The 25,222-nt window shown below is 40.4% G+C and overlaps 1 protein-coding gene across 1 annotated transcript in view; it reads left to right on the plus strand.

The window, feature by feature from the left end:
• RPH3A (rabphilin 3A) overlaps positions 1–25,222 on the plus strand; it is a 305,156-nt gene that overhangs the window by 189,691 nt on the left and 90,243 nt on the right. Inside the window, exons 4-7 of the mRNA XM_044282127.1 lie at positions 11,569–11,689; positions 11,835–11,918; positions 18,070–18,229; positions 19,733–19,774. Coding sequence (XP_044138062.1) covers positions 11,569–11,689; positions 11,835–11,918; positions 18,070–18,229; positions 19,733–19,774 — 407 coding nt within the window. The remainder of the gene's footprint in view (positions 1–11,568; positions 11,690–11,834; positions 11,919–18,069; positions 18,230–19,732; positions 19,775–25,222) is intronic.

Genomic DNA, 25,222 nt, shown 5'->3' on the forward strand with positions numbered 1-25,222 from the left:
AGATCAATAAAAGAAAAATAGCATTTCAATCAGGTTAACTACAGATATGTCTATGCAAACAGGTGGCTAGGGAGGTCATTGGTGACAGATTCTTTTTTAAAACAATGGAAAGGTCCCAAATTGTATCCATTCCACATGTTTCTTCCTAACCTCAGTGAATTGTCCCATCTGCATTATTCCATACTGCTATCAGAGGACTATATAATATATACTTGATGAGGTACTTTCTTTTCAGTTTACTGCAATTATTTATCGTATATCAGCCCCCTGGAAATTTCTGCCATAGCTACAGGATATGCCATAAATGTCCAATTGGCGTGGGTGCCACCTCATGACAAAGGAATGCTCAACAATTTTTTCCTCATAAATTGTAAGCTCTTGCGAGTAGGACCCCCATTCCTCTTGTTTTCATTGGCGACTTGTCTGTTACTATGTTATTTATGACTATTATATACTGTATATGTTAGCGCTATATAAATAAAGATTATTATTATAACTCCCATAGAGGTGCCTTGCACAACCGCCACTCCATTTACCTCGTTGGACATATGGGACCCCATTCCATCAGATATTTATATTATATCCTATAGATGTCAAGATGGGAACAGCACTTTACATATTGTTTATGAAGTATAAATGTATAGGATATCCTTTTATTTATTTTGTGGCGTAATGGTGCTTTTTTAAGACCAGTATGAATTTTTTTGTCTTATGATTTTATACCCTGATTTTTTAATAGCATAGGTATTTTTAATAGCATAGGTATTAAAAAGTTTTTTGCTATCCATTTGTAAATAACTATGTACAGTAATTCTTGTAATAAAGGTTGCATTTATACAGTGCTACCCTAAAATAGACTTTTGTGTTCGCCATTACTTGCTATTAATTTTCCTATATGGCAATTCTGATTCTGAAAAATTGAATCAGGGCTTGAACTATAATGATCTGGTGATGGTCTGTGTTTGTTTATTTTTGTTAATTTTTTTACATATTTCCTTTTTTGATATTTTTTTTTCTTTTTATAGTGTGTATAACAGACTTCTGAAATGGCTGCTACAGGGGAAACCAGTCCTGACAATTTTCAGTATCCGGTTCTGGGTCTAGTTAGACATGGCTTCCTGTCACTGGGGCCAATGGTGGCAGCATTAGTGATATTTTGTTATCCTGCCCTGTCTTCTAGGTGGCCAACCTAAACCAGCATCATAAATATATAATGGGTTGGTTTTACAGACCAGGATCAGACACCCAAAATTGATGGCAAGTGATTTCTAAGTGATTTAAATGTGTAATACATTTACATATATTCTATGGTAACCTGATATTGCCTATATTATATTTTTTTTTTTACAAAACTAGTAGTGATGAGCGGCAGGGGTCATATTCGAATTTGCGATATTTTGCAAATATTTGGCGAATATTCGCAAATTCTAATATTCGTTATAGTCAAAATTTTTTACTCGTAAAATTGCCAATGTAATAATTGCGTAATATGCGAATATTACGCAATCAATACAGGCGTGGGTCAAAAAGGAATATTAGCACTATATTCGATATAGTGCTATATATTTGTTTTTTTAGAATATTCGTCATTTTTTTCCATCTGAATTCAGGAGTTCTCCCTTTAAGTTGCTTGACAAGCAACTTAAAGGGAACCTGTCACCGGAATTTTGTGTATAGAGCTGAGGACATGGGTTGCTAGATATTGGGTTGCATATTACGCAATCATTACATTGCCGATTTTTCGAGTAAAAAAAAAAAAAATAGAATAGAACCTAAAGAATATTAGAAAAATGAATATATATCACTATATTCAAAATATTCGCGAATTCTCGAAGTTGCGATATTCGCGATAAATAGTCGTAATTCGAATATTTGCGCTCAACACTAAAAACTAGCACTTTCTTATAAACCTGTCTGTACATTTGCGTTCCCATATGGTAAAATAATTCCATCTGCCTGTTGTGTCTCAGACACGTCAATGCAATTTCTGATTGTGCAAATATTCTAAAGAACTTTTTGTATTGAGAAAGTATCAATAATGGTCGTTTCCAGTGATTATAATTGTGAAAAGTGTTACAACCTATCGCTTGTTTCCAGCTGCATAGTCTATAAATGTTTCTAAACTCAATCATTTGATATTTATTCCTCCTGTTGGTATACATTGTAATTATGCATCATGCTTATAACTGCTAAACTAGCTATATTGGTAAGACCTTTTCAGTATATTAGTTATTCTAGTCATTCTGCGTCTAAGCTGTATAAATAATTAAAGAGAAAATCTGGTGTGCTGTTCATATCGTACCTGACAGTAGACTGATGCAGCATATAATATGCTTAATGAAATTCTTCCTTCCAGTGCTCATGCTTGTAATTGCTTGGGCTTGATGGGACAGACGTGTGGAGGATTTCTGACTGTAGGCATTTAGAATTTAGAAGAATCAGACCCCAAAGAATCTATAAGGAAAGTCTACTTGTTTGGATTGTCTAAATATGTTAGACACTATCTATGGGGTCATTTACTATTCCTAAATATGCCTAATTTAGGTGTGCATGCCTCTCCATAACTTCGGCGCATCCAGCGCCAGGTCCAAAATTGTGGGTCAGCATGGGCAGAGAAGGGGACAGGCGGGCAGGCCCGTCTCATTCATCTTTTTCTATGCCTGTTTTAGGTGTAGAAAATGGTCTAAATGTAAGACGGCTCATAAGCTGTATTACATTTAGAACTGGCACTGGATGCGCAGAAGTTATTTAGAGGCCGGTGCTTCTTCATAACTTCGGCAGAACCACTGCCGGCTTTTAAAACACAGTTTTTAATAAATGTTCCCCTATATTTATACTAATATATTGTTATGAAAATAGTCTTACCATTAGTGTGTACAATTAAGTATTTACTTTGCTAGACAGAAGTTATATTCAAGGCTTTTTATGGTGTCTTAAGAGGGTTTCCTGACATTTCAAAATCTGCCTAAATTGGTTAAAATAATAAATGTATCATGTACCCACCACTTAAAGGGAATGTGTCACTGGAATTTTTTCTGCCAGTTAAAACCAGCTAGCAACATACATCCCTTTTTACTAATCTGTTTTTATTTTATGCTTCCATAGTTTTTTATTCTATATGCTGAACATGATTATGGAGGCCGCTATCTTACCTGTCTCATAGTATTCAGTATATTGGGCAGACTAGATAGGCCAAACGGTTCTTATCTGCCGACACATTCAACTGTTCTTAAAGGGGCTGTCCACTTCTGTAATATTGATGAACTATCCTCAGGATAGGTCATCAATATCAGATTGGCGGGGGCTGACTGATCAACTATGAGCGATGTTTTCTTCTCTGCTTTCCTGCTCGCCATTAACATTGTAGTTTAATTGCAGCTCCACCGTCCCCATTCACTTCAATGAGACGACGCCCTACTATTTACTTGAATAGGAAGTTGCTGTCCCATTGAAGTGAATGGGGACAGCAGAGTTGTAATGACACCTGCTTACTGCAGCAATGTCGAGGGCGAGGAGGGAAACATTGCGGTACAGGCACTGCATTCACTTCAAACAGTTGATCGGCGGGGTGCCTGCCCATCTGATATCCATAACCTGTTCTGAGGATCGGTCATGAAAAGAAAGTGGACAACCCCTTTAACAGCATTTAGAGAGCATTTAGAGAACTTCCATAGAGGAGTCACATGGACCATAGACACAATGGTCAGGAAGGGACCTCATTGACTTCTATAGGACAGTTTTCTAGGCTTGCTCTGTGACCTGTGCAGAGGTCAGGAGGTAGCAGATAAGCACCATTTAACTATTGTGAATAGTGGATCCTGTGTTATCTATATATGAAGATGTCATATCATTCTAAACCTGCCTGTAATGATAAGGAGATAACAGCAATAGAGTGATCTGTACAGACCAAGAAGTGAGGCCAATTATTAGGCTTAATGGCCAGTGCGAAAACTGCAGGATTTTATGTTTTTTGTTTAAATATGGGTATTGACATAGAAAGTTAAAAATAATAATGTGTTTTTAACTTAAAAAAGTGATTTAAACAATAGGTCGTTCGCTGATGACACATTCCCTTTAGATCCCCCTGCTATTTCCAGTACTGAATCTCTGTTCCTCACCTCCAGCCTATATTTCCAGGCTGCTGAGGTGGTTTAAGTGTATAGTATATAGCACTTGACGGCTGAAGTCAGTGATTAGCCTCAGCAGACATGTGCCATACATGGCTTTATCACCGTCTCCAAATACAGACGAGAGGCGAGGACTAGAGTTGTGGTCCTGGAAATGTGGGGGGGATTAAAGTGGGGGGTGTACAATCTTTTATTCTTTTAACATTATTTTTAAATACAGTAAGTCCCACAGCTCCTTTAAGTATACTACTTCATTTTTCAGAGGGTCTTGACTATATTGCATTGTCTCTGGAGCTTGAAGGTATATACCCATCTCAACCATTCATGGCTGAGATTAGAACGCCCATCATATGCAGCGGTAAAAGGCCAGGCAGACTGTGCTATACTGTTTCCATCACTCCCATACAAATGATTGGCAGCTATAGATTCTGTGTACACAGTGAGCTATGATGTTTCTGTAGCTCTCGAGTTACAGGACAGTTCTTCATTCACAGATAGCAGTTGTGGAATTAAGACATTCTGTGTATTGCACTCTTGTGTGACAGGGAGTATAATTCCGCAAAACTCTTCTGTGATTCCCCTTGACTAATTGGATTTTTTCCCTGGGCCCAAATACTTTGAACAGAGCTTCCTACTGCGATGGGACATCATTGCATGCTTTCTTAGGTGAAGATGCAAGACACTTCTACACAGATAATCAGCCAGCCTGGAGTCTTACATTTTTGGTGGAAAGCCAACTCTGCTTTGTGCCAACTAGGATGGAGATTTTTTATTTATTTTTATTTTTTACTGTTTGCCTCATTTACAGACAGAGACAGTCAGGGATAGAAATATCCCTAATCAGCTTCTTTTGTTTTCCTTTAAAAGAATAGAAAATATGGGTATGTACAGGGATCTAAGCAGCTGAATATAAATGTATTCTCTAAATGTAAAACATATTCTGTGGATATTAAAGGACTTGGCCAGATTATATTAAAGGCTACATATGAGCAGGTAACAGCACATGAATGCTGCTAGTAATATTCATGATTTAATATTGCCTCTGGATAGTTTAATAAGAATAATTCATGGTCCCCTGACCTGCGTGCCAGCAATTCGCTGGGAACATGGACGCTGATGGAGGATCCCATCCATCAACAGCCCCCATTCCATTATACTAGAGACGGACAGGGGAACTAGCACATGCACAGAGTATAAGTGAATGGAGGCCACTGATGGATGGAATCCTCCATCAGCGTCCATGTTCCCAGTGCAGTGATGGCACGCAAGTCAGGGGACGTGCATGTAAACTTGAATTATTCTTATTAAATTATCTTATTTCTTATTTATTAAAGTTTTACACAATAATCGCATTTTTGAAACAAAAAAAATTATGTTTTAGTGTCTCCATTGTCTGAGAGCCATAGCTTTTTTATTTTTTGAACTATTGTGTTAGTTAGGGTCTAATTTTTTTGCGGGATGAGGTGATGGTTTGATTAATACTATTTTGGGTGTTGCACCTTATCTGATGTTAGGTGACAATAAAATTGCTTCTTTGGCACGTTTTTATTTTATTTATTTTTACACTGTTTACCTGCGGCAATACCTAATATGTCTAATTTTTTTTATTTATTTCCCTTTAACACAATAATAGCAGTTTTGAAGCAAAAACATCTTATTTTAGTGTCTCCATAGTCTGAAAGTCATTGTTTTTATTTTTTGACTGATTGTCTTAGGTAGGATTTAATTTTATTGCAGGATGAGGTGATGGTTTTATTGGTACTATTTTGGGGGGGTATATGCCTTTTTGATCACTTGGTGTTGCAATTTTTGTGGTGTAAGGTGCCAAAAATGGCTTTGAGGTATTGTGATATTTTTATAGAGCTGGTTGTTACGGACGCGGCAATACCTAATATGTCAACTTTTTTTTTTGTTTCACTTTAACACAATAATAGCATTTTTGAAACAAAAAAATAATGTTTTAATGTTTCCATGTTATGAGAGCTATATATTTTTTTAATTTTTTGAGAGATGTTCTTATGTAGGGGCTCATGTTTTGCAGGATGAGGTGATTGTTTTATTGGTACCATTTTGTGGGACATACGCCTTTTTGATCACTTGGTGTTGCACTTTTTGTGATGTAAGGCTATAAAAAAAAAATTATGGTGTTTATCGGATGGATATATTTATAGAGCCGGTCATTACGGACACGGCAATACCTAATATGTGTGTTTTTTCTATTTTTTTTCTATGTTTTTATATAAAATCTGGGGAAAGGGGCGTTTTTTTTTGTTTTTTTTACTTGAAACTTTATTTCTTTTTTATTAAAAACACATTTTTTAACTTTATTTCTGTCTCACTCTGGGATTTAAACTTTTGGGGGTCTGATCCCCTCTGCAATGCATTACAATACATTTGTATTGTATTGCATTGCCTGTTAGTGTATTAAACAGAGTAATGCATTAACAGGTTGCCTAGGAGACCAAGCCTGAGGCTGGATCTCCTCGGCTACTGCAAGGCATTGGGCAGCCTCTGCACGGCATCAGGCTGCCTTGTCACACATCGGGTCTCCGCCACAACAGCGCGGGGACCCGATGGATTCCCTCACCAGCAGCAAATCCCTTCTATGTCGCTGTCAGCGCTGACCGAGGCATAAAAGGGGTTAATCCGCCAGCATCGATGTAAACAGAGATGCCGGCGGATACAGCAGGGGCCCAGCTATCAGGGACTGCCAGTGATCGAGCGAGCGCAGCTCCTGCACCAGCCCGATCAGCCCGCCGTGCATGTACGGCGGAATGCGTTCTGGCACAGCTTCCCCCATTGTATTTATTCAGCAAATGACATTTATCATGTAGCCAAAGACAAAGCAGTGTATAATTTGATGGAAAAGTGAATCTAGCCAACAAAGGAGGCAATATGGACAATCACAATACATTAGTAAGTGCCTTGTATTGACTTTCACTACAAGATAAATGCTGTGTGCAGAAGTGAGACAACCCCTTTAAGTGAACAGCAGCAGTGGCTTGCTGAACTCCTATTTTGTCCATTCTTCAGCATTGGTTCTAGAGGTCTGGTATTTTTTAGATTAAAGATGATTAACGCTTAGTAAAATATGTAGCTAAAATCTTGTAACCTCAGAATAAAATCTGCCTCTTGGGGATCACAAACTTAGAAGACCTAGTCAAACCTACATAAATCCAAGTCTACCAACTCATTAAGTTTAAAGCAAGTATTACTTTCACACCACTATTTGTCACCATACTCTTCATAAGTGCCTAAGAGTTAATTTTTCCCTGGGACATATTACCACAGATAAGTTCTGAACAATTATCACCCAGTCCCCTCCTTATGATCTATTCTTTGGTCTTAGATATAGGTGTAGCCAGCACCAAAATCAGCATGATAGCATGCCATCCCAGCAGTGTAACTCAACATCACCATTAAGCTTGAGAAGCTTGGCATAAAATTAAACTAAGTTAGTGAGATAAATTAATGGGATAACGCATCAGGTTTGACTTTACTGCGGGCTACATCTGTATCCAGCCTCAGTAATTTGTAATATTTGCACTTGTTAGCATGGCTAACATCCATGGGGGCCATCTTCTCAGGAGAGAAAAGTGAAAGAGGCAATGACAAAACTCAAAGTTCTAAACATACTTGCTGCTAAAGTTGGTCATTGTGGGCACCTTTCCCAGTTTTGTTATTGTGCCCTGGTGAGCACCGTTCCTACAATTCATTTGCTGTTGCGCCCCATGGTTATTTGCTATGACCTTGCATGTAAAGACTGTTGAGTTTGGGATGCTAGATTTCTGGCAGTTTTGTGCATGGAAACAATGCGTTTTTCTCAAGTCTTAGAAACAATTTTAAGAGTTGTACCACATGTACATTTTTTTCCTCTCAAAAATAATATTTTTTGTGGGCATTTTTTTTTAGCATAAAATGCCCTGGATAGATGTTACATGTTGGCTAACAACAAGTTACAGCATCGCAATAGCAAGTGACGATAGTTTCCGTCTCTATATGTAGATCACTGCCTGTTATCGTCGGTTAAAAAACAAAGTTATAAAACACCCTACAAACACAGTTTTTTTTTGTTGTAGTGGAGTTTCCGTATGTCCTACTGTTCATGTGTCCTTTTGGCATTTTATTCCATATTGCAGATTTCTCTGGGTATGGTGTTTTCAGGGGTTTTCCCCATAAAACGTCTCTATAGGAAAAAGAAAACATCTAAAAGAAAGGCAAGTAAAACTTTGGCTAAAAAATACCACCCCAAAAATTTTTAACATGTAGATACACCCTCAGCATTGGTAAGTTCAACGGAACCATAAATTAATAGCTTGAAGTCCATCCAGCAAAAAATTCTCAATTGCTTAAAGGTCTGTAAGACATTAACATTGTTGGTTGTAAGCCATATGTGTGTGTGTGTTAGGTTATTATCTTGCTGGAAAATAAATCTACAAAAATTGTACTCCTAAATTATACTACCTGTTATTTTACAGTTTTCATATTCATTTCACCTTCACAAGCCTTTTATGGCCTAATGCAGAGAAATCTCCTTACTGTACAATACTATCACCATCATGTTTTGGTATGTTTTTGAGGGTGCTTTTTTTGAAGCTCCAAAATGTTTTTTTATTTGTATGCATAGTCTTTCCCATCTCAGCCATAGAACCTTGTAAAGGTGCATTCATCTACAACAACACTGGTGTAGCAGATAACACTTTAATCAAACGTCAGGGACAAAAAACACTTTTACCACTTTGCACAGAATTGGGTATTCTGTATGACATATTTATGCGTTCATTGATTTCTATTGCATTTAGTGCAGCTGGCTTGTGAAACATCTTATGTTAGAGAAAACTGAACATGTTAGAGCAGTGGTTGGTAGTTCTCTAAATGGTTTAAATTGATTGATTTTATTCTGATTTGCAAATACCTTTTTAAAATGAATAATGTGAAACCCAATAAGCCAAATATTATCATAGATCATACATAATCTAGTGCTAGACACATTGCAAAACAAAATATATTAGGAAGAAAAGTTTTAAAAATTGTTCTACACCAACAAATTTTTACATTTAATCTGATCAATTCCAATGGTAATTAATGAAGAATGGTATGGCCTGACTGCTGGTAACCTGCTTACCTCCTATCTTCTATTATAACTGCTAGTTATATGCACTCCATTTGGCTTCTTAAGGGCCCATAGTGTGCACCCAAAATTTTTCCCAGCCAATGGCGGGCCACCTAGAGATACTTTAGGCACCATTCCTAGTGAGGAGATGCCTAAGCAATAGGTTCTAGTTGCCTGCAGTGGTGTGCCGTTGCTTTGATTGCCTATTCAATGTTCTGACCACTGCCTGACTTCTGGAACTTCTGAATTTGACCCTTTACTGCTTGAATTTACCTTTGTCGGATCTCTATGCAGACCCTGAGCTGCCTGCCCTGACCTTGGACTGTTTATCAGATGGCACAAACTCTGCCTGCTCTGACCTCAGCCTTTCCCAGACTACAGATCTAGGATAGGCCATCAGTTAAAAAGTCTCAGAAAACCCCTTTAAAGGAAGTCTGCCACTAGGAAATTCACCTTTACACCAGAAGAAATGCTTTGTAGGGCTAGCTTTACTAAATCACATAGTGATAAGTTCTTTCAACCTTTAATCCATATGCAAATGAGCAGTTGAATGCACTGAGAGTGGGCCAAAGTCACTCACCTGCTTCATCTGCCAGACCCTCTCCCTTCTTCTTAATTAACAGTGCAGATTCCTACACAGTCATCTCACTAGACCTGTCAATCAAGAAGGCTAGAGAGAGGAGCAAGGGTGCAAAGACTGGACTCTTTATTGGCATATGGATTCAAAGTACTTTTTCTTCAGAATGAAGTAACTAGGGCTGAGCGAAGACGATTTGCATAAAACTTTGTTCCAATACTTTATAGAGCAGGAGCTCCGTACAGTATTAGAATGTATTGTCTCCGATGAGCCGAAGTTATTGCTTCAAGAAGTGTCGCGAGACTTTGTATAATAACTTCATAAATTAATTTGTACTGTAAAAAAACATTTCCCGAACTCGGGGTCGGTTCGAGGTACCATTTGGGAACAAACCCGAGTTCGGGAAATGTTTTTTTACAGTACAAATTAATTAATTTATGAAGTAATTACGCAAAGTCTCACAAGACAATAACTTGTCTGAGCCAATACATTGTAATACTGTACCGAGCTCCTGCTCAGTACAGTATTGGAACGAAGTTTTATGTGAATCAACTTCAGATGTTTCATCCAAAGTCGATTAGATCATCTCTAGAAGTAACGTATTTCCAAGTGAAATACTTCATTACATTCATCTGAGCTAGCCCTACAAGATTTGTGTCTGATTTTAACAGTGTATTTCCTATGGCATTTCCCTTTGAGGTGTAGCACCTTTAATTGTTTGTTTCAGGTTTGCATGTTCATGTTTTTTCTGTGCTTATTTGTGTTTCCTAAAAGACAATTTATAAAATGAGTGAACATACATCAAACACAGATAATATCTCTACACTCAAAGGAGAGAAGCAGGCAGAGTTATAGGCAATGTTTCATTTCTTTTGTGTACTCCACTGCAGTGTTGGATATAGGTCACCACACAAGTGGAGCGCATGCAGCATCCATGAATCTGGGATTTCTAATTTCATCTCCTGAGGCTTGTCTTCTGAGTGACTAAATTATCTAGTCATGGTTGTTCTATTTTTAGTGATGGTGGTTTGTGCATTCAGCCTCAACCTCAAGGCTGTGTCCAACAGGAACACAATTTAGTTCACTCTGTAGTAAAACAGTTTAGAATAACCATTGTATATGAGTTATATCACAGTGGCGGTAGCACCATAACAATTTGATGTGATCCCTTACCTGTAGACCTGATACAGTATATGAAATATATTCATATTTCTCATTGCCTGATCTACATGATTGTTGACAAACCTATTACTTGGGTCAGTGGGTGCTACTGGTTTATCACTAGGATATCCAGCCCTGGAAAATGATTAAAGGGTTTATCTTTGTTTCTTAAGAAATAATAGCAACAGCAAATGATATTAAATAACAAAATAACCCCAATACTCATCTTTTCAACCCTCCATTGATCTAGCACAGATACTACAATGGTGTTTGTTTACAAGGGGCTGGCATGTGACAGATGCAGCCAATCAGTGGTCACATCAGTTGTGTGCCATACTATTGGCATTGCCAATCAACAGTGGGAGCCATGACGCCAGTAGTACACCACTTCAGGCCACTGATTGGCTGCAGTGGTCTGTACCAACCAGCTGTTATCAAAGACTAGGGAAATGGAGATGGCTGAAGTGTCTGCAGTGCATCGGCGGGAGGTATCTGCTCCCATACATTAGTTTGACACTAAATGACATAATAAAATATATGTTTTATATGGAAATAAGTGTAGTCACTTGACTTTTTATTTTCTGTCATAGGCGTTTGGTGGATCGGTTAGAGGATATGAGGAAGACAGTGTCTGGTGATGGTGTTAATCGCTGCATTCTTTGTGGGGAGCAACTGGGATCAAAGTGTGCTGTTTGTGAAGACTGCAAAAAGGTTATTATCATTATTCCTAATAAGCTACTTAATAATTGATAATGTGTTTTATTGATAGTTGCTTCTACTTTCTAATTAATATATTACTACTACTCCTACTACTACTTCTACCACTACTTTAGGATATTATCCTTGATTTTAACAGAATGTATGCACAAAGTGTGGAGTACAAACCAACAGTCGTCCTCACTCTATCTGGCTCTGCAAAATATGTAGTGAGCAGCGTGAGGTAAGTAGAACATATCAGTCCATACACAAGTTCAGCTTCAGTGTCGGACTGGGGTACCTGGGGGCTGACCTTAGGGCTCCTGCACACAAACTTTTTTTTTTCCGTGTCCGTACCATATTATTTTTTTTTTTGTGGCCTATATGTGAAACCATTCACTTCAATGGGGCCTCAAAAAACGGAAATGACTCCATGTGCATTCCGTGTCTGTATGTCCGCATGGCCATTACGCAAAATTACACACAAGGATAGGAATGTTCTATTAGAGGCCGGCTGTTCCGCATAATGTGGAATGCACACACCCAGTATCCATCTTTTGCAGATCCGCAATTCACGGACTGCAAAACATCCAAAAATCGTGTTCATGAGCCCTTACAGTGATAACAGAAATATTTATAGATGAAGTATGATGGTAGACACTCATAGCAAAATGCACAAACATACATGTGGCAGAATTTAAGCTACTATCACACTTGCAGTCAGTGGTCCGGTAGGATGTTCCGGCGGGGGAATAGCCTGCCGCATTCGTGCTAACGCTAACCCACCGTGCCGCCAGAAGTCCGCTCCTAATTTTTGTCCGGCCACCTCTCGGCATGTTTGCCGTGCTGCGGCCAGACCTCCGACCCGCCACCATTATAGTGAATGGGGCTGGAGCGGACCTCCGGCGGCACGGTGGGCTAGTGTAAGCACGGATCTGGCAGGCTGTTCCCCCACTGGAATAGCCTGCCGGACCCTGCTACTGCAAGTGTGAAAGTAGCCTTACACATACAGACGTGGACAAAATTGTTGGTACCCTTTGGTCAATGAAAGAAAAAGTCACAATGGTCACAGAAATAACTTTAATCTGACAAAAGTAATAATAAATTAAAATTCTATAAATGTTAACCAATGAAAGTCAGACATTGTTTTTCAACCATGCTTCAACAGAATTATGTAAAAAAATAAACTCATGAAACAGGCATGGACAAAAATGATGGTACCCCTAACTTAATATTTTGTTGCGCAACCTTTTGAGGCAATCACTGCAATCAAACGCTTCCTGTAACTGTCAATGAGACATCTGCACCTCTCAGCAGGTATTTTGGCCCACTCCTCATGAGCAAACTGCTCCAGTTGTGTCCGGTTTGAAGGGTGCCTTTTCCAGACTGCATGTTTCAGCTCCTTCCAAAGATGCTCAATAGGATTGAGGTCAGGGCTCATAGAAGGCCACTTTAGAATAGTCCAATTTTTTCCTCTTAGCCATTCTTGGGTGTTTTTAGCGGTGTGTTTTGGGTCATTGTCCTGTTGCAAGACCCATGACCTGCGACTGAGACCAAGCTTTCTGACACTGGCTAGTACATTTCTCTCTAGAATTCCTTGATAGTCTTGAGATTTCATTGTACCCTGCACAGATTCAAGACACCCTGTGCCAGACGCAGCAAAGCAGCCCCAGAACATAACAGAGCCTCCTCCATGTTTCACAGTAGGGACAGTGTTCTTTTCTTGATATGCTTCATTTTTTCGTCTGTGAACATACAGCTGATGTGCCTTGGCAAAAACTTCGATTTTTGTCTCATCTGTCCACAGGACATTCTCCCAGAAGCTTTGTGGCTTGTCAACATGTAGTTTGGCATATTCCAGTCTTGCTTTTTTATGATTCGTTTTCAACAATGGTGTCCTCCTTGGTCGTCTCCCATGTAGTCCACTTTGGCTCAAACAACGACGGATGGTGCGATCTGACACTGATGTTCCTTGAGCATGAAGTTCACCTTGAATCTCTTTAGAAGTCTTTCTAGGCTCTTTTGTTACCATTCGGATTATCCGTCTCTTAGATTTGTCATCAATTTTCCTCCTGCGGCCACGTCCAGGGAGGTTGGCTACAGTCCCATGGATCTTAAACTTATGAATAATATGTGCAACTGTACTCACAGGAACATCTAGTTGCTTGGAGATGGTCTTATAGCCTTTACCTTTAACATGCTTGTCTATAATTTTCTTTCTGATCTCTTGAGACAGCTCTTTCCTTTGCTTCCTCTGGTCCATGTCGAGTGTGGTACACACCATATCACCAAACAACACAGTGATTACCTGGAGCCATATATATAGGCCCAATGGCTGATTACAAGGTTGTAGACACCTGTGATGCTAATTAGTGGACACACCTTGAATTAACATGTCCCTTTGGTCACATTATGTTCTGTGTTTTCTAGGGGTACCATCATTTTTGTCCATGCCTGTTTCATGAGTTTATTTTTTTACATAATTCTGTTGAAGCATGGTTGAAAAACAATGTCTGACTTTCATTGGTTAACATTTATAGAATTTTAATTTATTATTACTTTTGTCAGATTAAAGTTATTTCTGTGACCATTGTGACTTTTTCTTTCATTGACCAAAGGGTACCAACAATTTTGTCCACGTCTGTATATGGATATCCTGCTCCTAAGTCAGTCAAAAACAAGACAGATGCAGTTCCTATCACACTTAGGAAACATGCAATGCACCCACCAAGAAATGTTTTGCCTAACCCTATTAAGTGTAGCACTTTACTTCAACAAATGGCATTTATTATTTAGAGAAAGTAAATACAAGGGCACTTACTAATGTATTCTGATTCTCCATATTGGCTCTTTTCCATCACATTATACACTGCTCGTATCCATGGTTTTGACCACTCTGCAATCCAGCAGCGGTGGCCGTGCTTGCACACTATAGGTAAAGATGTTGGCCTAGGCGCATAAATATCAGATTGCTGGGGGTCTGACTGCTGGCACACCCACTAATCATGAAAAGAGGGGTCCTGAGACATTCAGTTACATTACCGCCAATCTATGTACACAAGGGTCTTAAATGGGTTGTCTCACTTCAGTAAGTGGCGTTTATCATGTAGAGAAAGTTAATACGAACAACTTACTAATGTACTGTTATTATCCATATTGCTTTCTTTGCTGGCTGGATTAATTTTTCCATCACATTATGCACTGCTTGTTTCCATGGTTACAGACCACCCTGCAATCCAGCAGTGGTGGTCAGGCTTGCACACTATAGGCAAAAGTGTCAGCCTCTCTGGTGGCCGGGACCATGGGAGCACACATAGGCTAGTGCTTTATCCTATAGTGTGCAAACACGACCACCACTGATGGATTGCAGGGTGGTTGTAACCATAGAAACGAGCAGTGGAAGCAATATGGATAATAACAATATATTAATAAGTGGCTTGTATTAACTTTCTCTACATAATAAATCTGACTTACTGAAGGGAGACAACCCCTTTAAGACCATGTTCCCTTGATCATTAAAGGTTTTCTTTGAATGTAAAAAATTTTTTTTTTATAAAAATTACTAATCTGCCCCAAAACATGTGTCAAGCTATATAGAAATGCTCGCCTGTTAAAGGGCCTGTGTCCACTTTTCTAGTTATCCTCTATCCACAGGATCAGGGATAACTAAGTGATCCGCGGGGATCTGAACGCTGGAGCCCCCACTGATCCCCCTTCTTGACTCAGTGGCAGGTCGAGCATAGGCCCTGCCTCTCTATCCATTCTCTATGGGGTCGCTGGAGATGGCGGAGTACAGCGCTGGCTATTTCCAGTGGTCCCAAAGAGAATAAATGGAGCAGCAGGGTGTATGTGTAGCCTGTCACCCCATAAAAAGAGGGAACAGGACCCGTTCCTGGGATAAGTGGGGGTTGCAGAATCGGACCCCACTAATTATATAGTTATGCCCTATGGTGTGGAGAGGATAACTTAAAAACCTAGACAACCCCCTTTAAATCCTCCACCACCAGTATCTATTTACATGGCTGCAGTGATGCCTATAAATACAGAATATCATCACTATCACCATGTAAACCATAATACTGGAGAATGTGACGCACTGTGCATTATTTTTAGGGCATAAGTCCAACCCCCTTTGCAGGTCATAACTAGGGCTGAGCGAATCGACTTCGGATAAAACATACAAAGTCGATCCGCTCATCCCTAGTCATAACCTTTAACAAAGCCCAAGCAAAGGTGCTAGAGGAGCAATGCAAGCAAAGGGCACAAACGGAGGGTCATAACTGAAGCAGAGACAATAGGGTCACCTGAGGCAGGGTAATAGTGAGGATCCTGGAGCAGGGGTAACTGGAGAAAAGGCAATATTAGTGGTGCATTTAGAGTGGGGGCATCTGGAGCTGGGGCACTTATGGGGGTGCACCTAAAGCAGAGGCATTAGGGTCGCCTGAGGCAGGGTAATAGTAGGAATCCTGGAGCAGCTGCAGGGGTATTAGGGGGGAAACTGGAGATGATTCAATATAAGGGGTGCTTTTAGAGTGGGGGCATTGGGGGTGCATCTGGAGCTGGGACACTTATGGGGGTGCACCTAAGGCCCCATGCACACGGCCGTGTTTCACGGCCGTGTGCGGGCCGTGAAACCGCGGCCTGGATCCCTCCTGAGAGCAGGAGCGCACGGCGTCACTGGTTGCTATGACGCCGTGCGCTCCCTGCTGCCGGCACAGTACAGTAATACACTGGTATAGATCATACCAGTGTATTACTGTATTGCGGCGGCAGCAGGGAGCGCACGGCGTCATAGCAACCAGTGACGCCGTGCGCTCTTGCTCTCAGGAGGGATCCATGCCGCGGTTCCACGGCCCGCACACGGCCGTGAAACACGGCCGTGTGCATGGGGCCTAAAGCAGAGACATTGGGGTGGACCCAGGGCAGAGTCCCCCCAATGCCACTCTGAACTTTGCAGAGAGCAGCACACATTCATAGATCTGTGTCTGCTATAAACAAATCCCCCATTTCCCCCTTACAGTCTCCTACAGCTCACTACTGTCACACACCTGAGAAATCAGCCCAGCACCGCACAGGAGTCCTTCTCTCCAGCAGCCACAGTTTTTCTGACAGCAGGGAGGGCAGGAGGCGGCAGACACCTTCTCTCCTCCCTCACAGCCAGCAGCCTCAAAAGTCTAGAAGATACTGTACAATGTACAATATACACCAGTAGGAGGCTGCATCACTGTGCAATACTGACACCTAGTGGTTACATTAATTATCTCTCCTGAGAAAGGAGAAATAATTACTCCTCCATCTTATCTCCCATGCCGGAGACTGGGGGCCCACCGAGGAATCACTCTCCACCCCGATGGGTCAGTCCGAGCCTGTCCAGCTTTGTACCAGAAGGTGGTATACTGTGCAACATAATTTCATTGCAGTTTCCAGATATCAGCCAAATGATAAATTATTTATTTTAAATAATTAAATATAAAATTATTTTAAATATACTTATACAGTTCAATAACATCAGTATCCACGCTAACCCTTCTGTTCCTTACTGATTCTGACTACTGTTCATAGCTGTACAGGCTTATTTTAGTCCAATTTTACAGTCAATATTATAATACCCTGTTCCTGTACTAGATATCTTACAGCAGACTCTCTTGGACATTTTATTTATCTAACATAAATGCAGACTTCTTTTAAAAGCATCATTAAATAGCGACCAGTATTTATATAGAGATATAGTCAAAATTATTTTCTTATGAACACATGTGAGAAAGCTTACATTGACAACGTCATTGATCAACACAGACCAACAGTGATTTTCCCACTAGACTTTAATGCAGGCACCTAATATTCTACAAAATTTTATATTTTAGGTACCTGTCTACCTGCTTGCAAACTAATGACTTGGTAGATTATTGACACAGTAGATTTTTTAATATTCAGTAATCTCTAACGATTTATCCAGCAATAAGAGAGAGAAAAATAGCTTCAAAAGGAGTTGCCCACACATTTTACATTTCACATTGCTAGCCTTTCTTCAGGATAGGCCATGAATATCTGATGGGCGGGGGTCCAACACTCCATACCCCCACCCATCAGGGTATTCGGAGCATTTCTGGTGCCAGAACCACACAGCTCTATCCATTGTGTAGAAATCCATGTCAGATTTTGAAGATGTATTTCACTTTTCCACGTGTATATTACCGCATATAATTCATCTCCCATACGGAATACATGTCAAGAAGTGACTTGTTTTTTGCACATATATTTGAAATTAGCAGCGGTGTTAAAACTCACACCATTGGATACCTCCTTTCACCCTTTGGTTGTAATCAGATGTTTAAAAGATATAACATTTCTAATCTGAAAAAACACTGCATTTGTATTTTTCATACTATCTTCAGGTGTGGAAAAGATCTGGGGCATGGTTCTTCAAGGGCTTTCCTAAACATGTACTTCCACAACCAATGCCAGTGAGCAAACAAAAAACCCAGAATCCTCCAAGTGGCCCAACTGCAGCAGAAGCTCCAGCTCCAGAACAAAAACGCTACCCTCGTAGCCGAGGTAATAAACAATTGATTAAAATATAAATATTGTATTGAGTAAATTCCATAAAATGCCAGTCTCTAAACTACTAATGGAATGGGTGCCTCCCCATAGGGCCCTCTATATCACGCATCCCAGGTGTAGGAAAGCCAAGTGGTATGTTGCGGCCTAAAATGTCTCTTTATGTGTGTCACGGTGCTCCTACCTAGACACAGCTGGACTCCAGGCTTTGGCTCCGAAGCAAAAAATAGGGGGAATAATTGAGGGATAAAAGAATAACTTGAGTCAAGACCTTGAGATGAAGTTTAATGGCAGCTTTACTTGAATAAACGTTTCTTCAAGCAGTTTACAGACTTTGTCTTGGTTCCAGCAGGCTTTAACATGAAACTGGCAGGCAAACTCCACTCTGCTATATCTGTTTCTCCATGGCCAGCAGATCTTAAGGTGCTCTGGATGGCATGGGCACGTTGGGGGTAAACTGGACTGGAACTAACTGGTCCCCACCCTTCCTGCAGGAAATAGTGCTGGCCCCCTTCTCCATAGAGGGGGGTTAGAATGGAATGGAAAGCTCCATTCTACCTAAGTACAGCTTTGCCATGTGTGCCACCTGCTGGTAAAATCTTTATGATGGCTCTTGTTCTTATATAGGTTATATTAAGGGGTAACTATACCCTTGTTGAAAAAAACAAAAAGGCAGAAGAACTGCCCAGAGATCCCTTTCCCTCCAGCTTTCATTGGCTTTGCTCCACTTTTCCAGAGTGTGTAATATAGATCCTTAGAAAGTATATTGGATCTATACAGTATCCTACATGCTCAGAAAAATGGAACCGATGAAAGCTGAAGGGGAAGAACACCTTGAATAGTGCATCTTCTTTTTTTTTCTTTTTCAATGTTTAGTTACCCTTAAATATCATTCAGTATGTTTTACATGGCTGTATAATGTATCCGTGTTATAAAAAAATATCTGGGGTCACGTTTTACCTTCATGGTATCTCTATATAATAATGATTTCCTACAGGGGGCAGCGTGTTCCATCACATTTCATCTGCCTGTGGTATTCTGCTTTGGAAACCTTCTAGGGGAGGATACAGTGCCATAATAAAGCACCATATAGCAGCACATAGAGTGCCTACTGGCCTGTAGTATGGCGTTTTATCATATAGGATGCGGTCACATGTCATACAACGCCATTCTTGTCGCTATTTCTGACCAGAAACCGCGCAATCTACTCCCTATCTACAATGTATTTAGCTAATTTATAAGATGAGGATTAGGCGACCTCTTTGAAAACTGGTCCAGTCCAATAAAAATGCACGTTGTAAATTTTAGGAATTTTTTAGTCACCTCTTCCCTGTGTCTTCTTAATATTTCCCTTGCAAAATAAATCTTATCCCTGTATATTCCAGACAAAGCGATTATTTAGCTACAGTATCATATTGAATTGAATAGTATTTTGTCTGTGTTTTAATTTTGCATTGTTGCCTATTTTTCATGTGATGTATATTCGCTTGTGTGTTTAAGGTCACGCAGAGATTACAACTCAACCGGAACCTGAATCCTACGGTAAGAAAGTCGATATGAAGGCAGATACTTTATGGGTGATATGTCTTACCCGCTGTATGACAGATAATTAATTCTGAATTATCTTCCAGTTGTGATTATTGCTATGGTAACCAAGGTTAGACGCAGTTCTTCCAGTGGTCTAGCCAGGGATTAGCCTTCGCTTGAAGCACTTCAAATCTCATGCCTTTAGAGAGGTCTGTTATTTCTCTGTGAAACTCTCCATTTTATGCTAAAAATGTTCATACTACTTATTCATAGTAAGAGACATTTGGTTTTCATGTGCATAATTTGTCAGTAATGAGAGACAATTGAGGAAACGAGCTTCTGAAATTTCAATGCCAATCAGAGGCTCTATTCAGGTTTTGTAATCATTTCCAACATTTGCAAGGCAAAGTAGGAAATGAGGTCTGCGACTTGTCGCAGTCAGGGTGCTGTCACACGTTCATTTTTTTTTAATGCAGTTTATAAAGCAAAAACCAGGAGTGGACTAAAAAAGAGCCGTACTAGTCTTATTCCTTAATACATTTCTCTTATGATCTTCACTTGATTTTGGCTTTGAAAACTGCATAAAAAAACGTGAATGTGTAGCGGCACCCTAGTGTCTTGAACTTAGAGATCCTTTCTTTGAGAATCCATATCTTGTGAAATTGTCCAGGGTTTGTGATCTCGTAAAGAACTATTTTCGGGGTGAAATTACATGTTGTGGTCAAATTGTGATTTTTGCCGCTATGGGTTTATAATTTTGCAAAAAAATTAATAAAAATGCTGCATTTTGGCATGGTTTTGTAGTATTCATGGCAAAAAAATGTGATTTGATTGCAATGTTTAAAGGGAACCTGTCACAATGAAAATACAAAGTAATCTGCAGGCCGCGTGTTATAGAACAGGAGGAGCTGAGCAGACTGATATATAGTTTTATGGGAAAAATTCAGTGTGCCATTAGATACCTACACGTTCTAGGCTTTGAAGTCAAGGAGGCGGTCCTATCAGTGATTGTTAGCTATCTGTGTATACACAGTCATAGAGGGAAGGCTGTCAGTCACTGATAGGGCTGTCCCCTTGACTTCAAAGCTCAGAATGAACAGGAATTTAAATGGATATCTTTTCTCTCAAAACTATATACTGCTCAGCTCCTCCTGCTCTATAACATCCTGCCTGCAGCAAAGACACCAAGTCTACTCTTAAAGGCGTTGTCTCACCTCAGACAATGGGGGCATATTGCTATGGATATGCCCCCTTTGTCTGATAGGTGCAGGTCCCAGCGGAGCCCTGAAACTGAGCCCCGAAAATCATGTGCAACCACCCTCCATTAATTTCTATGGGGCCGCCAAAAATAGCCCAGCGCAAGCACATAGAAGTGAATGGGAGCGGTGGCCGGTCATGCGCGGTGCGCTCCCATTCACTTCTTTGGAGTGAGCTCTTGATGGTGGTCCTCCAGCCACCACTTTGCAGGGCTCCATTCTTGATATAGGTGCGGGTCCCAGCTGTGAGACTAGAGATATGCCCCCATTGTCTGAGATGAGACAACCCCTTTAATTGCAATTTCAGAATTCTTTCTGCTTACAATGTAACTTTTGACAACCAGTTAAAGAGTTATTCCTTTCTGGACATTTATGACATACATCCAGGACCAGCTTCTGGGACATGCTCCTGTCTTGAGAATGGGATCCCATCTTGGGCTTTCCATAAATGAAGAGGTGGCTGCACATGAATGGCTTTCTCCATTCTTATATAGTTTAGATAAATTCCCTTGACTGTTTTCGGAAGTCCCATAGTAGGGAATGGAGAGATTTGCATATGTCCCCATTTATGGCAATATGAGTCAGGGCCCTGTTATTAAGATAGATGTGAGTCCCAGATGTGGGAACTGTACCTATCAGACATTTATGGCATATCCTTCAGATGTGCCATAAATGGGACAACCCCCCAACAATATCACATTTACAAAAATGTGATATTTTACAAATTGCAATTTATTTGGCAAGGAACGGATAATGCACTAAAGTGAACTGAACTTTGGTGGATCTATTAGGTAACTGGGGTGCTGATGGTGGAACTGTTGCTGGCCAGTAGTTATGCAGTCATTCTTCTGGAGACTCATTCAATAACTTCCTATCTGTGAGCTCTATGACTGTGTAAAACCTGTATTAAACAAAAATGCTGGCTGAATAAAAATCTAATCATCCAATTGTTTACATTTTATTTTATTTTTTCAATACTGAGATTTATGATTAAAAAACATCCAACATCACCTCTTAGCTTGTGAATTCACTGTTGGACTTAAAAGTTTTAAGGTTAACACCATTCTAAACCCAGGGCCGTCTTTAATATTGATTGGACCCTGGGCAAAAATTTACTTGGGCCCCCTGGATCCCGCCTTCCCACACCGTAGCAGGCAATCACGCCCTCCACCACAACACACACACAAAAAATCCACACATCTGGTAGAGTCCAGTGAATGACTGTAAATACTTCCAGTTCTGAAGACTCCAGCGGCTCAGGATCAGTGCTCTGGGCAGCTGGGCTCAGGCTGGAAGTGGGCACCGCTCTGCAGGAAGGAGACCAGGGCTCGGCTCACCCTAGTGTTACAGTGCACCCCAGCACCCAACAGTATGCAGTATAGCACCCTATAGTATACAGCACCACACAGTATGCAGTTTAGCACCCCACACTATACAGTACCCCACAGTATATAGTAGAGCAGTATAGCAGCCCACAGTATACAGCACCTCACGGTACACAACACCTCACTGTATACAGCACCCCAAACTATACACGATACAGCCCCCCACACTATACTGTACAGCAGTATAGCACGCCCCCCACACTATACAGGCCCCCCACAGTATACAGCCCACCACACAGTATACAGGCCACCACACAGTATACAGGCCCCCACACAGTATACAGGCCACCCCGCCCCACCCCCACAGTATACAGCCCACCACGCAATATACAGCCCATTACACAATATAGAGCCCACCACACAGTATACAGCCCACCACACAGTATACAGCACCCCACTATACAGTAGTTTACAGTATATTAACATAACAGCCCCTGTCACCTTTTTCTGATGTAATCTTTACACAAAAAAGCTCCACAGTTAACTTCTGCAACACTCAGTAGGACCTGTGATGACCTCATAGCCATGTGACCAGTAATTGCTAGGTTACTGGTCACATGGTAATGATGTCATTAAGGTCCTAGAGCAAAACTCATTAAGGTCCTAGAATTAAGATCATTAACACAGTACGATCATGATGCCTGTGTAGCCGACAGCCTGACACCCAGGGCAGTAGCTAGCAGGGCTCAAGAGGCAGCTGCCTTGGGCCCCCCAGGAGCAACTGGGCCCAGGGCAGCTGCCCCTTTTGCCCCTTGGTAAAGACGGCCCTGTCTAAACCTGAGAAACCAAGTGTGAGATAGAAAGAGCCCTAGTGAGTATTCCTTTCCACAGACATGTGCAGAAACAGCTACAGTAAGAGTCCTATTACACAAGTAAATATATTTTAGCGAGTCGTTGCATTTAAAACACGTTCAATCATGCAAAACAATAAGTGCTAAATTTTTTGGGTGTTTGCTCGTTACTGCAATCACTGTTCATTTGCCCCTAGACCATTTACACTGGTAATGACTGGCAGATTTTTGATTACGGGATGGGGATTTGTCTGATCCATTGAAACAAACAATTTATCATTCGTCGTTTGATAGCCGCACGCTGTTACATGTGGTGATAATTCCTCCAATTCAAATAGTGTGCAAGAATTTAAACAATCCATCTAATAGGCCGTAAATATAATGGGCCCAACTGTTAGTTTTAGGATCCTTCAAAGCTTTCTGTATCTTAGCTTCTGTAAGTCCAGTTTTTTTTTCAGTATTTAGGTTAAATTAAACTAGATAGTATATCAGGATTAGAAAGCCATTACCTCCAGATTTACCTCTAAATGAGACTATCTTGTTCTGTGAACCTTAGGGGCCCATTACTGTATACTGTATACATTACTTTATACAGTATACAGTTTACCCAGTTTATACAGTTTACCCATTACTGTATACTGTATACTGCATAGGCTTGCTAGAGGCTGCTCCAGTAGACCATTTCAATTCTTATTGGAAGTAGTCAGTAAAGGTGGAATTACATGGCCTGATTTTCGGGCAGATTATCAGGAATGAACATTTCTGTGAACACTCGTTCCCGACAATCTGCCCATCTAAATGTGCCACCGATCACCCGATGAGCGAGCAAAACGCTTGTTTATCAGGTGATCAATCAGCAGATTGTGTGGTCTAAACAGCGATCTGCTGCCCAGAAACATTACATCTGTATGAGGACAAGCGATCGCAATAGCCATCCGTCTTCTTCACTGAACGAGCAGCTGACTCTCTGGAAGGACGCATCTTCCCTGATATTCAGCTGTTAAATCGTGCAGTGTAAACCTGCCTTGGGTTGCAATTATAGACTTAACCACCTCAGCCCCCCTAGCTTAAACACCCTTAATGACCAGACCACTTTTTACAATTCTGCACTACACTATTTTCACCGTTTATTGCTCGGTCATGCAACGTACCACCCAAATTAATTTTACCTCCTTTTCTTCTCACTAATAGAGCTTTCATTTGGTGGTATTTCATTGCTGCTGACATTTTAACTTTTTTTGTTATTAATCGAAATTTAACAAAATTTTTGCAAAAAAATTACATTTTCACTTTCATTTGTAAAATTTTTCAAAAAAAACGACATCTATATATAAATTTTTCGCAAAATTTATTGTTCTACATGTCTTTGATAAAAAAATGTTTAGGTAAAAAAAAAATGGTTTGGGTAAAAGTTATAGGGTTTACAAACTATGGTACAAAAATGTGAATTTCCGCTTTTTGAAGCCGCTCTGACTTTCTGAGCACCTGTCATGTTTCCTGAGGTTCTACAATGCCCAGACAGTAGAAAAACCCCACAAATGACCCCATTTCAGTAAGTAGACACCCTAAGGTATTCGCTGATGGGCATAGTAATTTTCTTTTCTTTTTTTTTTTTCCTTACAAAGTCTCATATTTCACTAACTTGTGACAAAAATAAAAACTTCCATGAACTCACTATGCCCATCATGAAATACCTTGGGGTGTCTTCTTTCCAAAATGGGGTCACTTGTGGGGTAGTTATACTGCCCTGGCATTTTAGGGGCCCAAATGTGTGCGAAGTAGTTTGAAATCAAAATCTGTAAAAAATGGCCTGTGAAATCCGAAAGGTGCTCTTTGGAATGTGGGCCCCTTTGCCCACCTAGGCTGCAAAAAAGTGTCACACATGTGGTATCGCCGTACTCAGGAGAAGTTGGGGAATGTGTTTTGGGGTGTCATTTTACATATACCCATGCTGGGTGAGAGAAATATCTCGGCAATAGTCAACTTTTTTATACAAAGTTGGCATTTGACCAAGATATTTATCTCACCCAG

This window comes from Bufo gargarizans, chromosome 1 (genome assembly GCF_014858855.1).
Source record: "Bufo gargarizans isolate SCDJY-AF-19 chromosome 1, ASM1485885v1, whole genome shotgun sequence".
Classification (NCBI taxonomy): domain Eukaryota; kingdom Metazoa; phylum Chordata; class Amphibia; order Anura; family Bufonidae; genus Bufo; species Bufo gargarizans.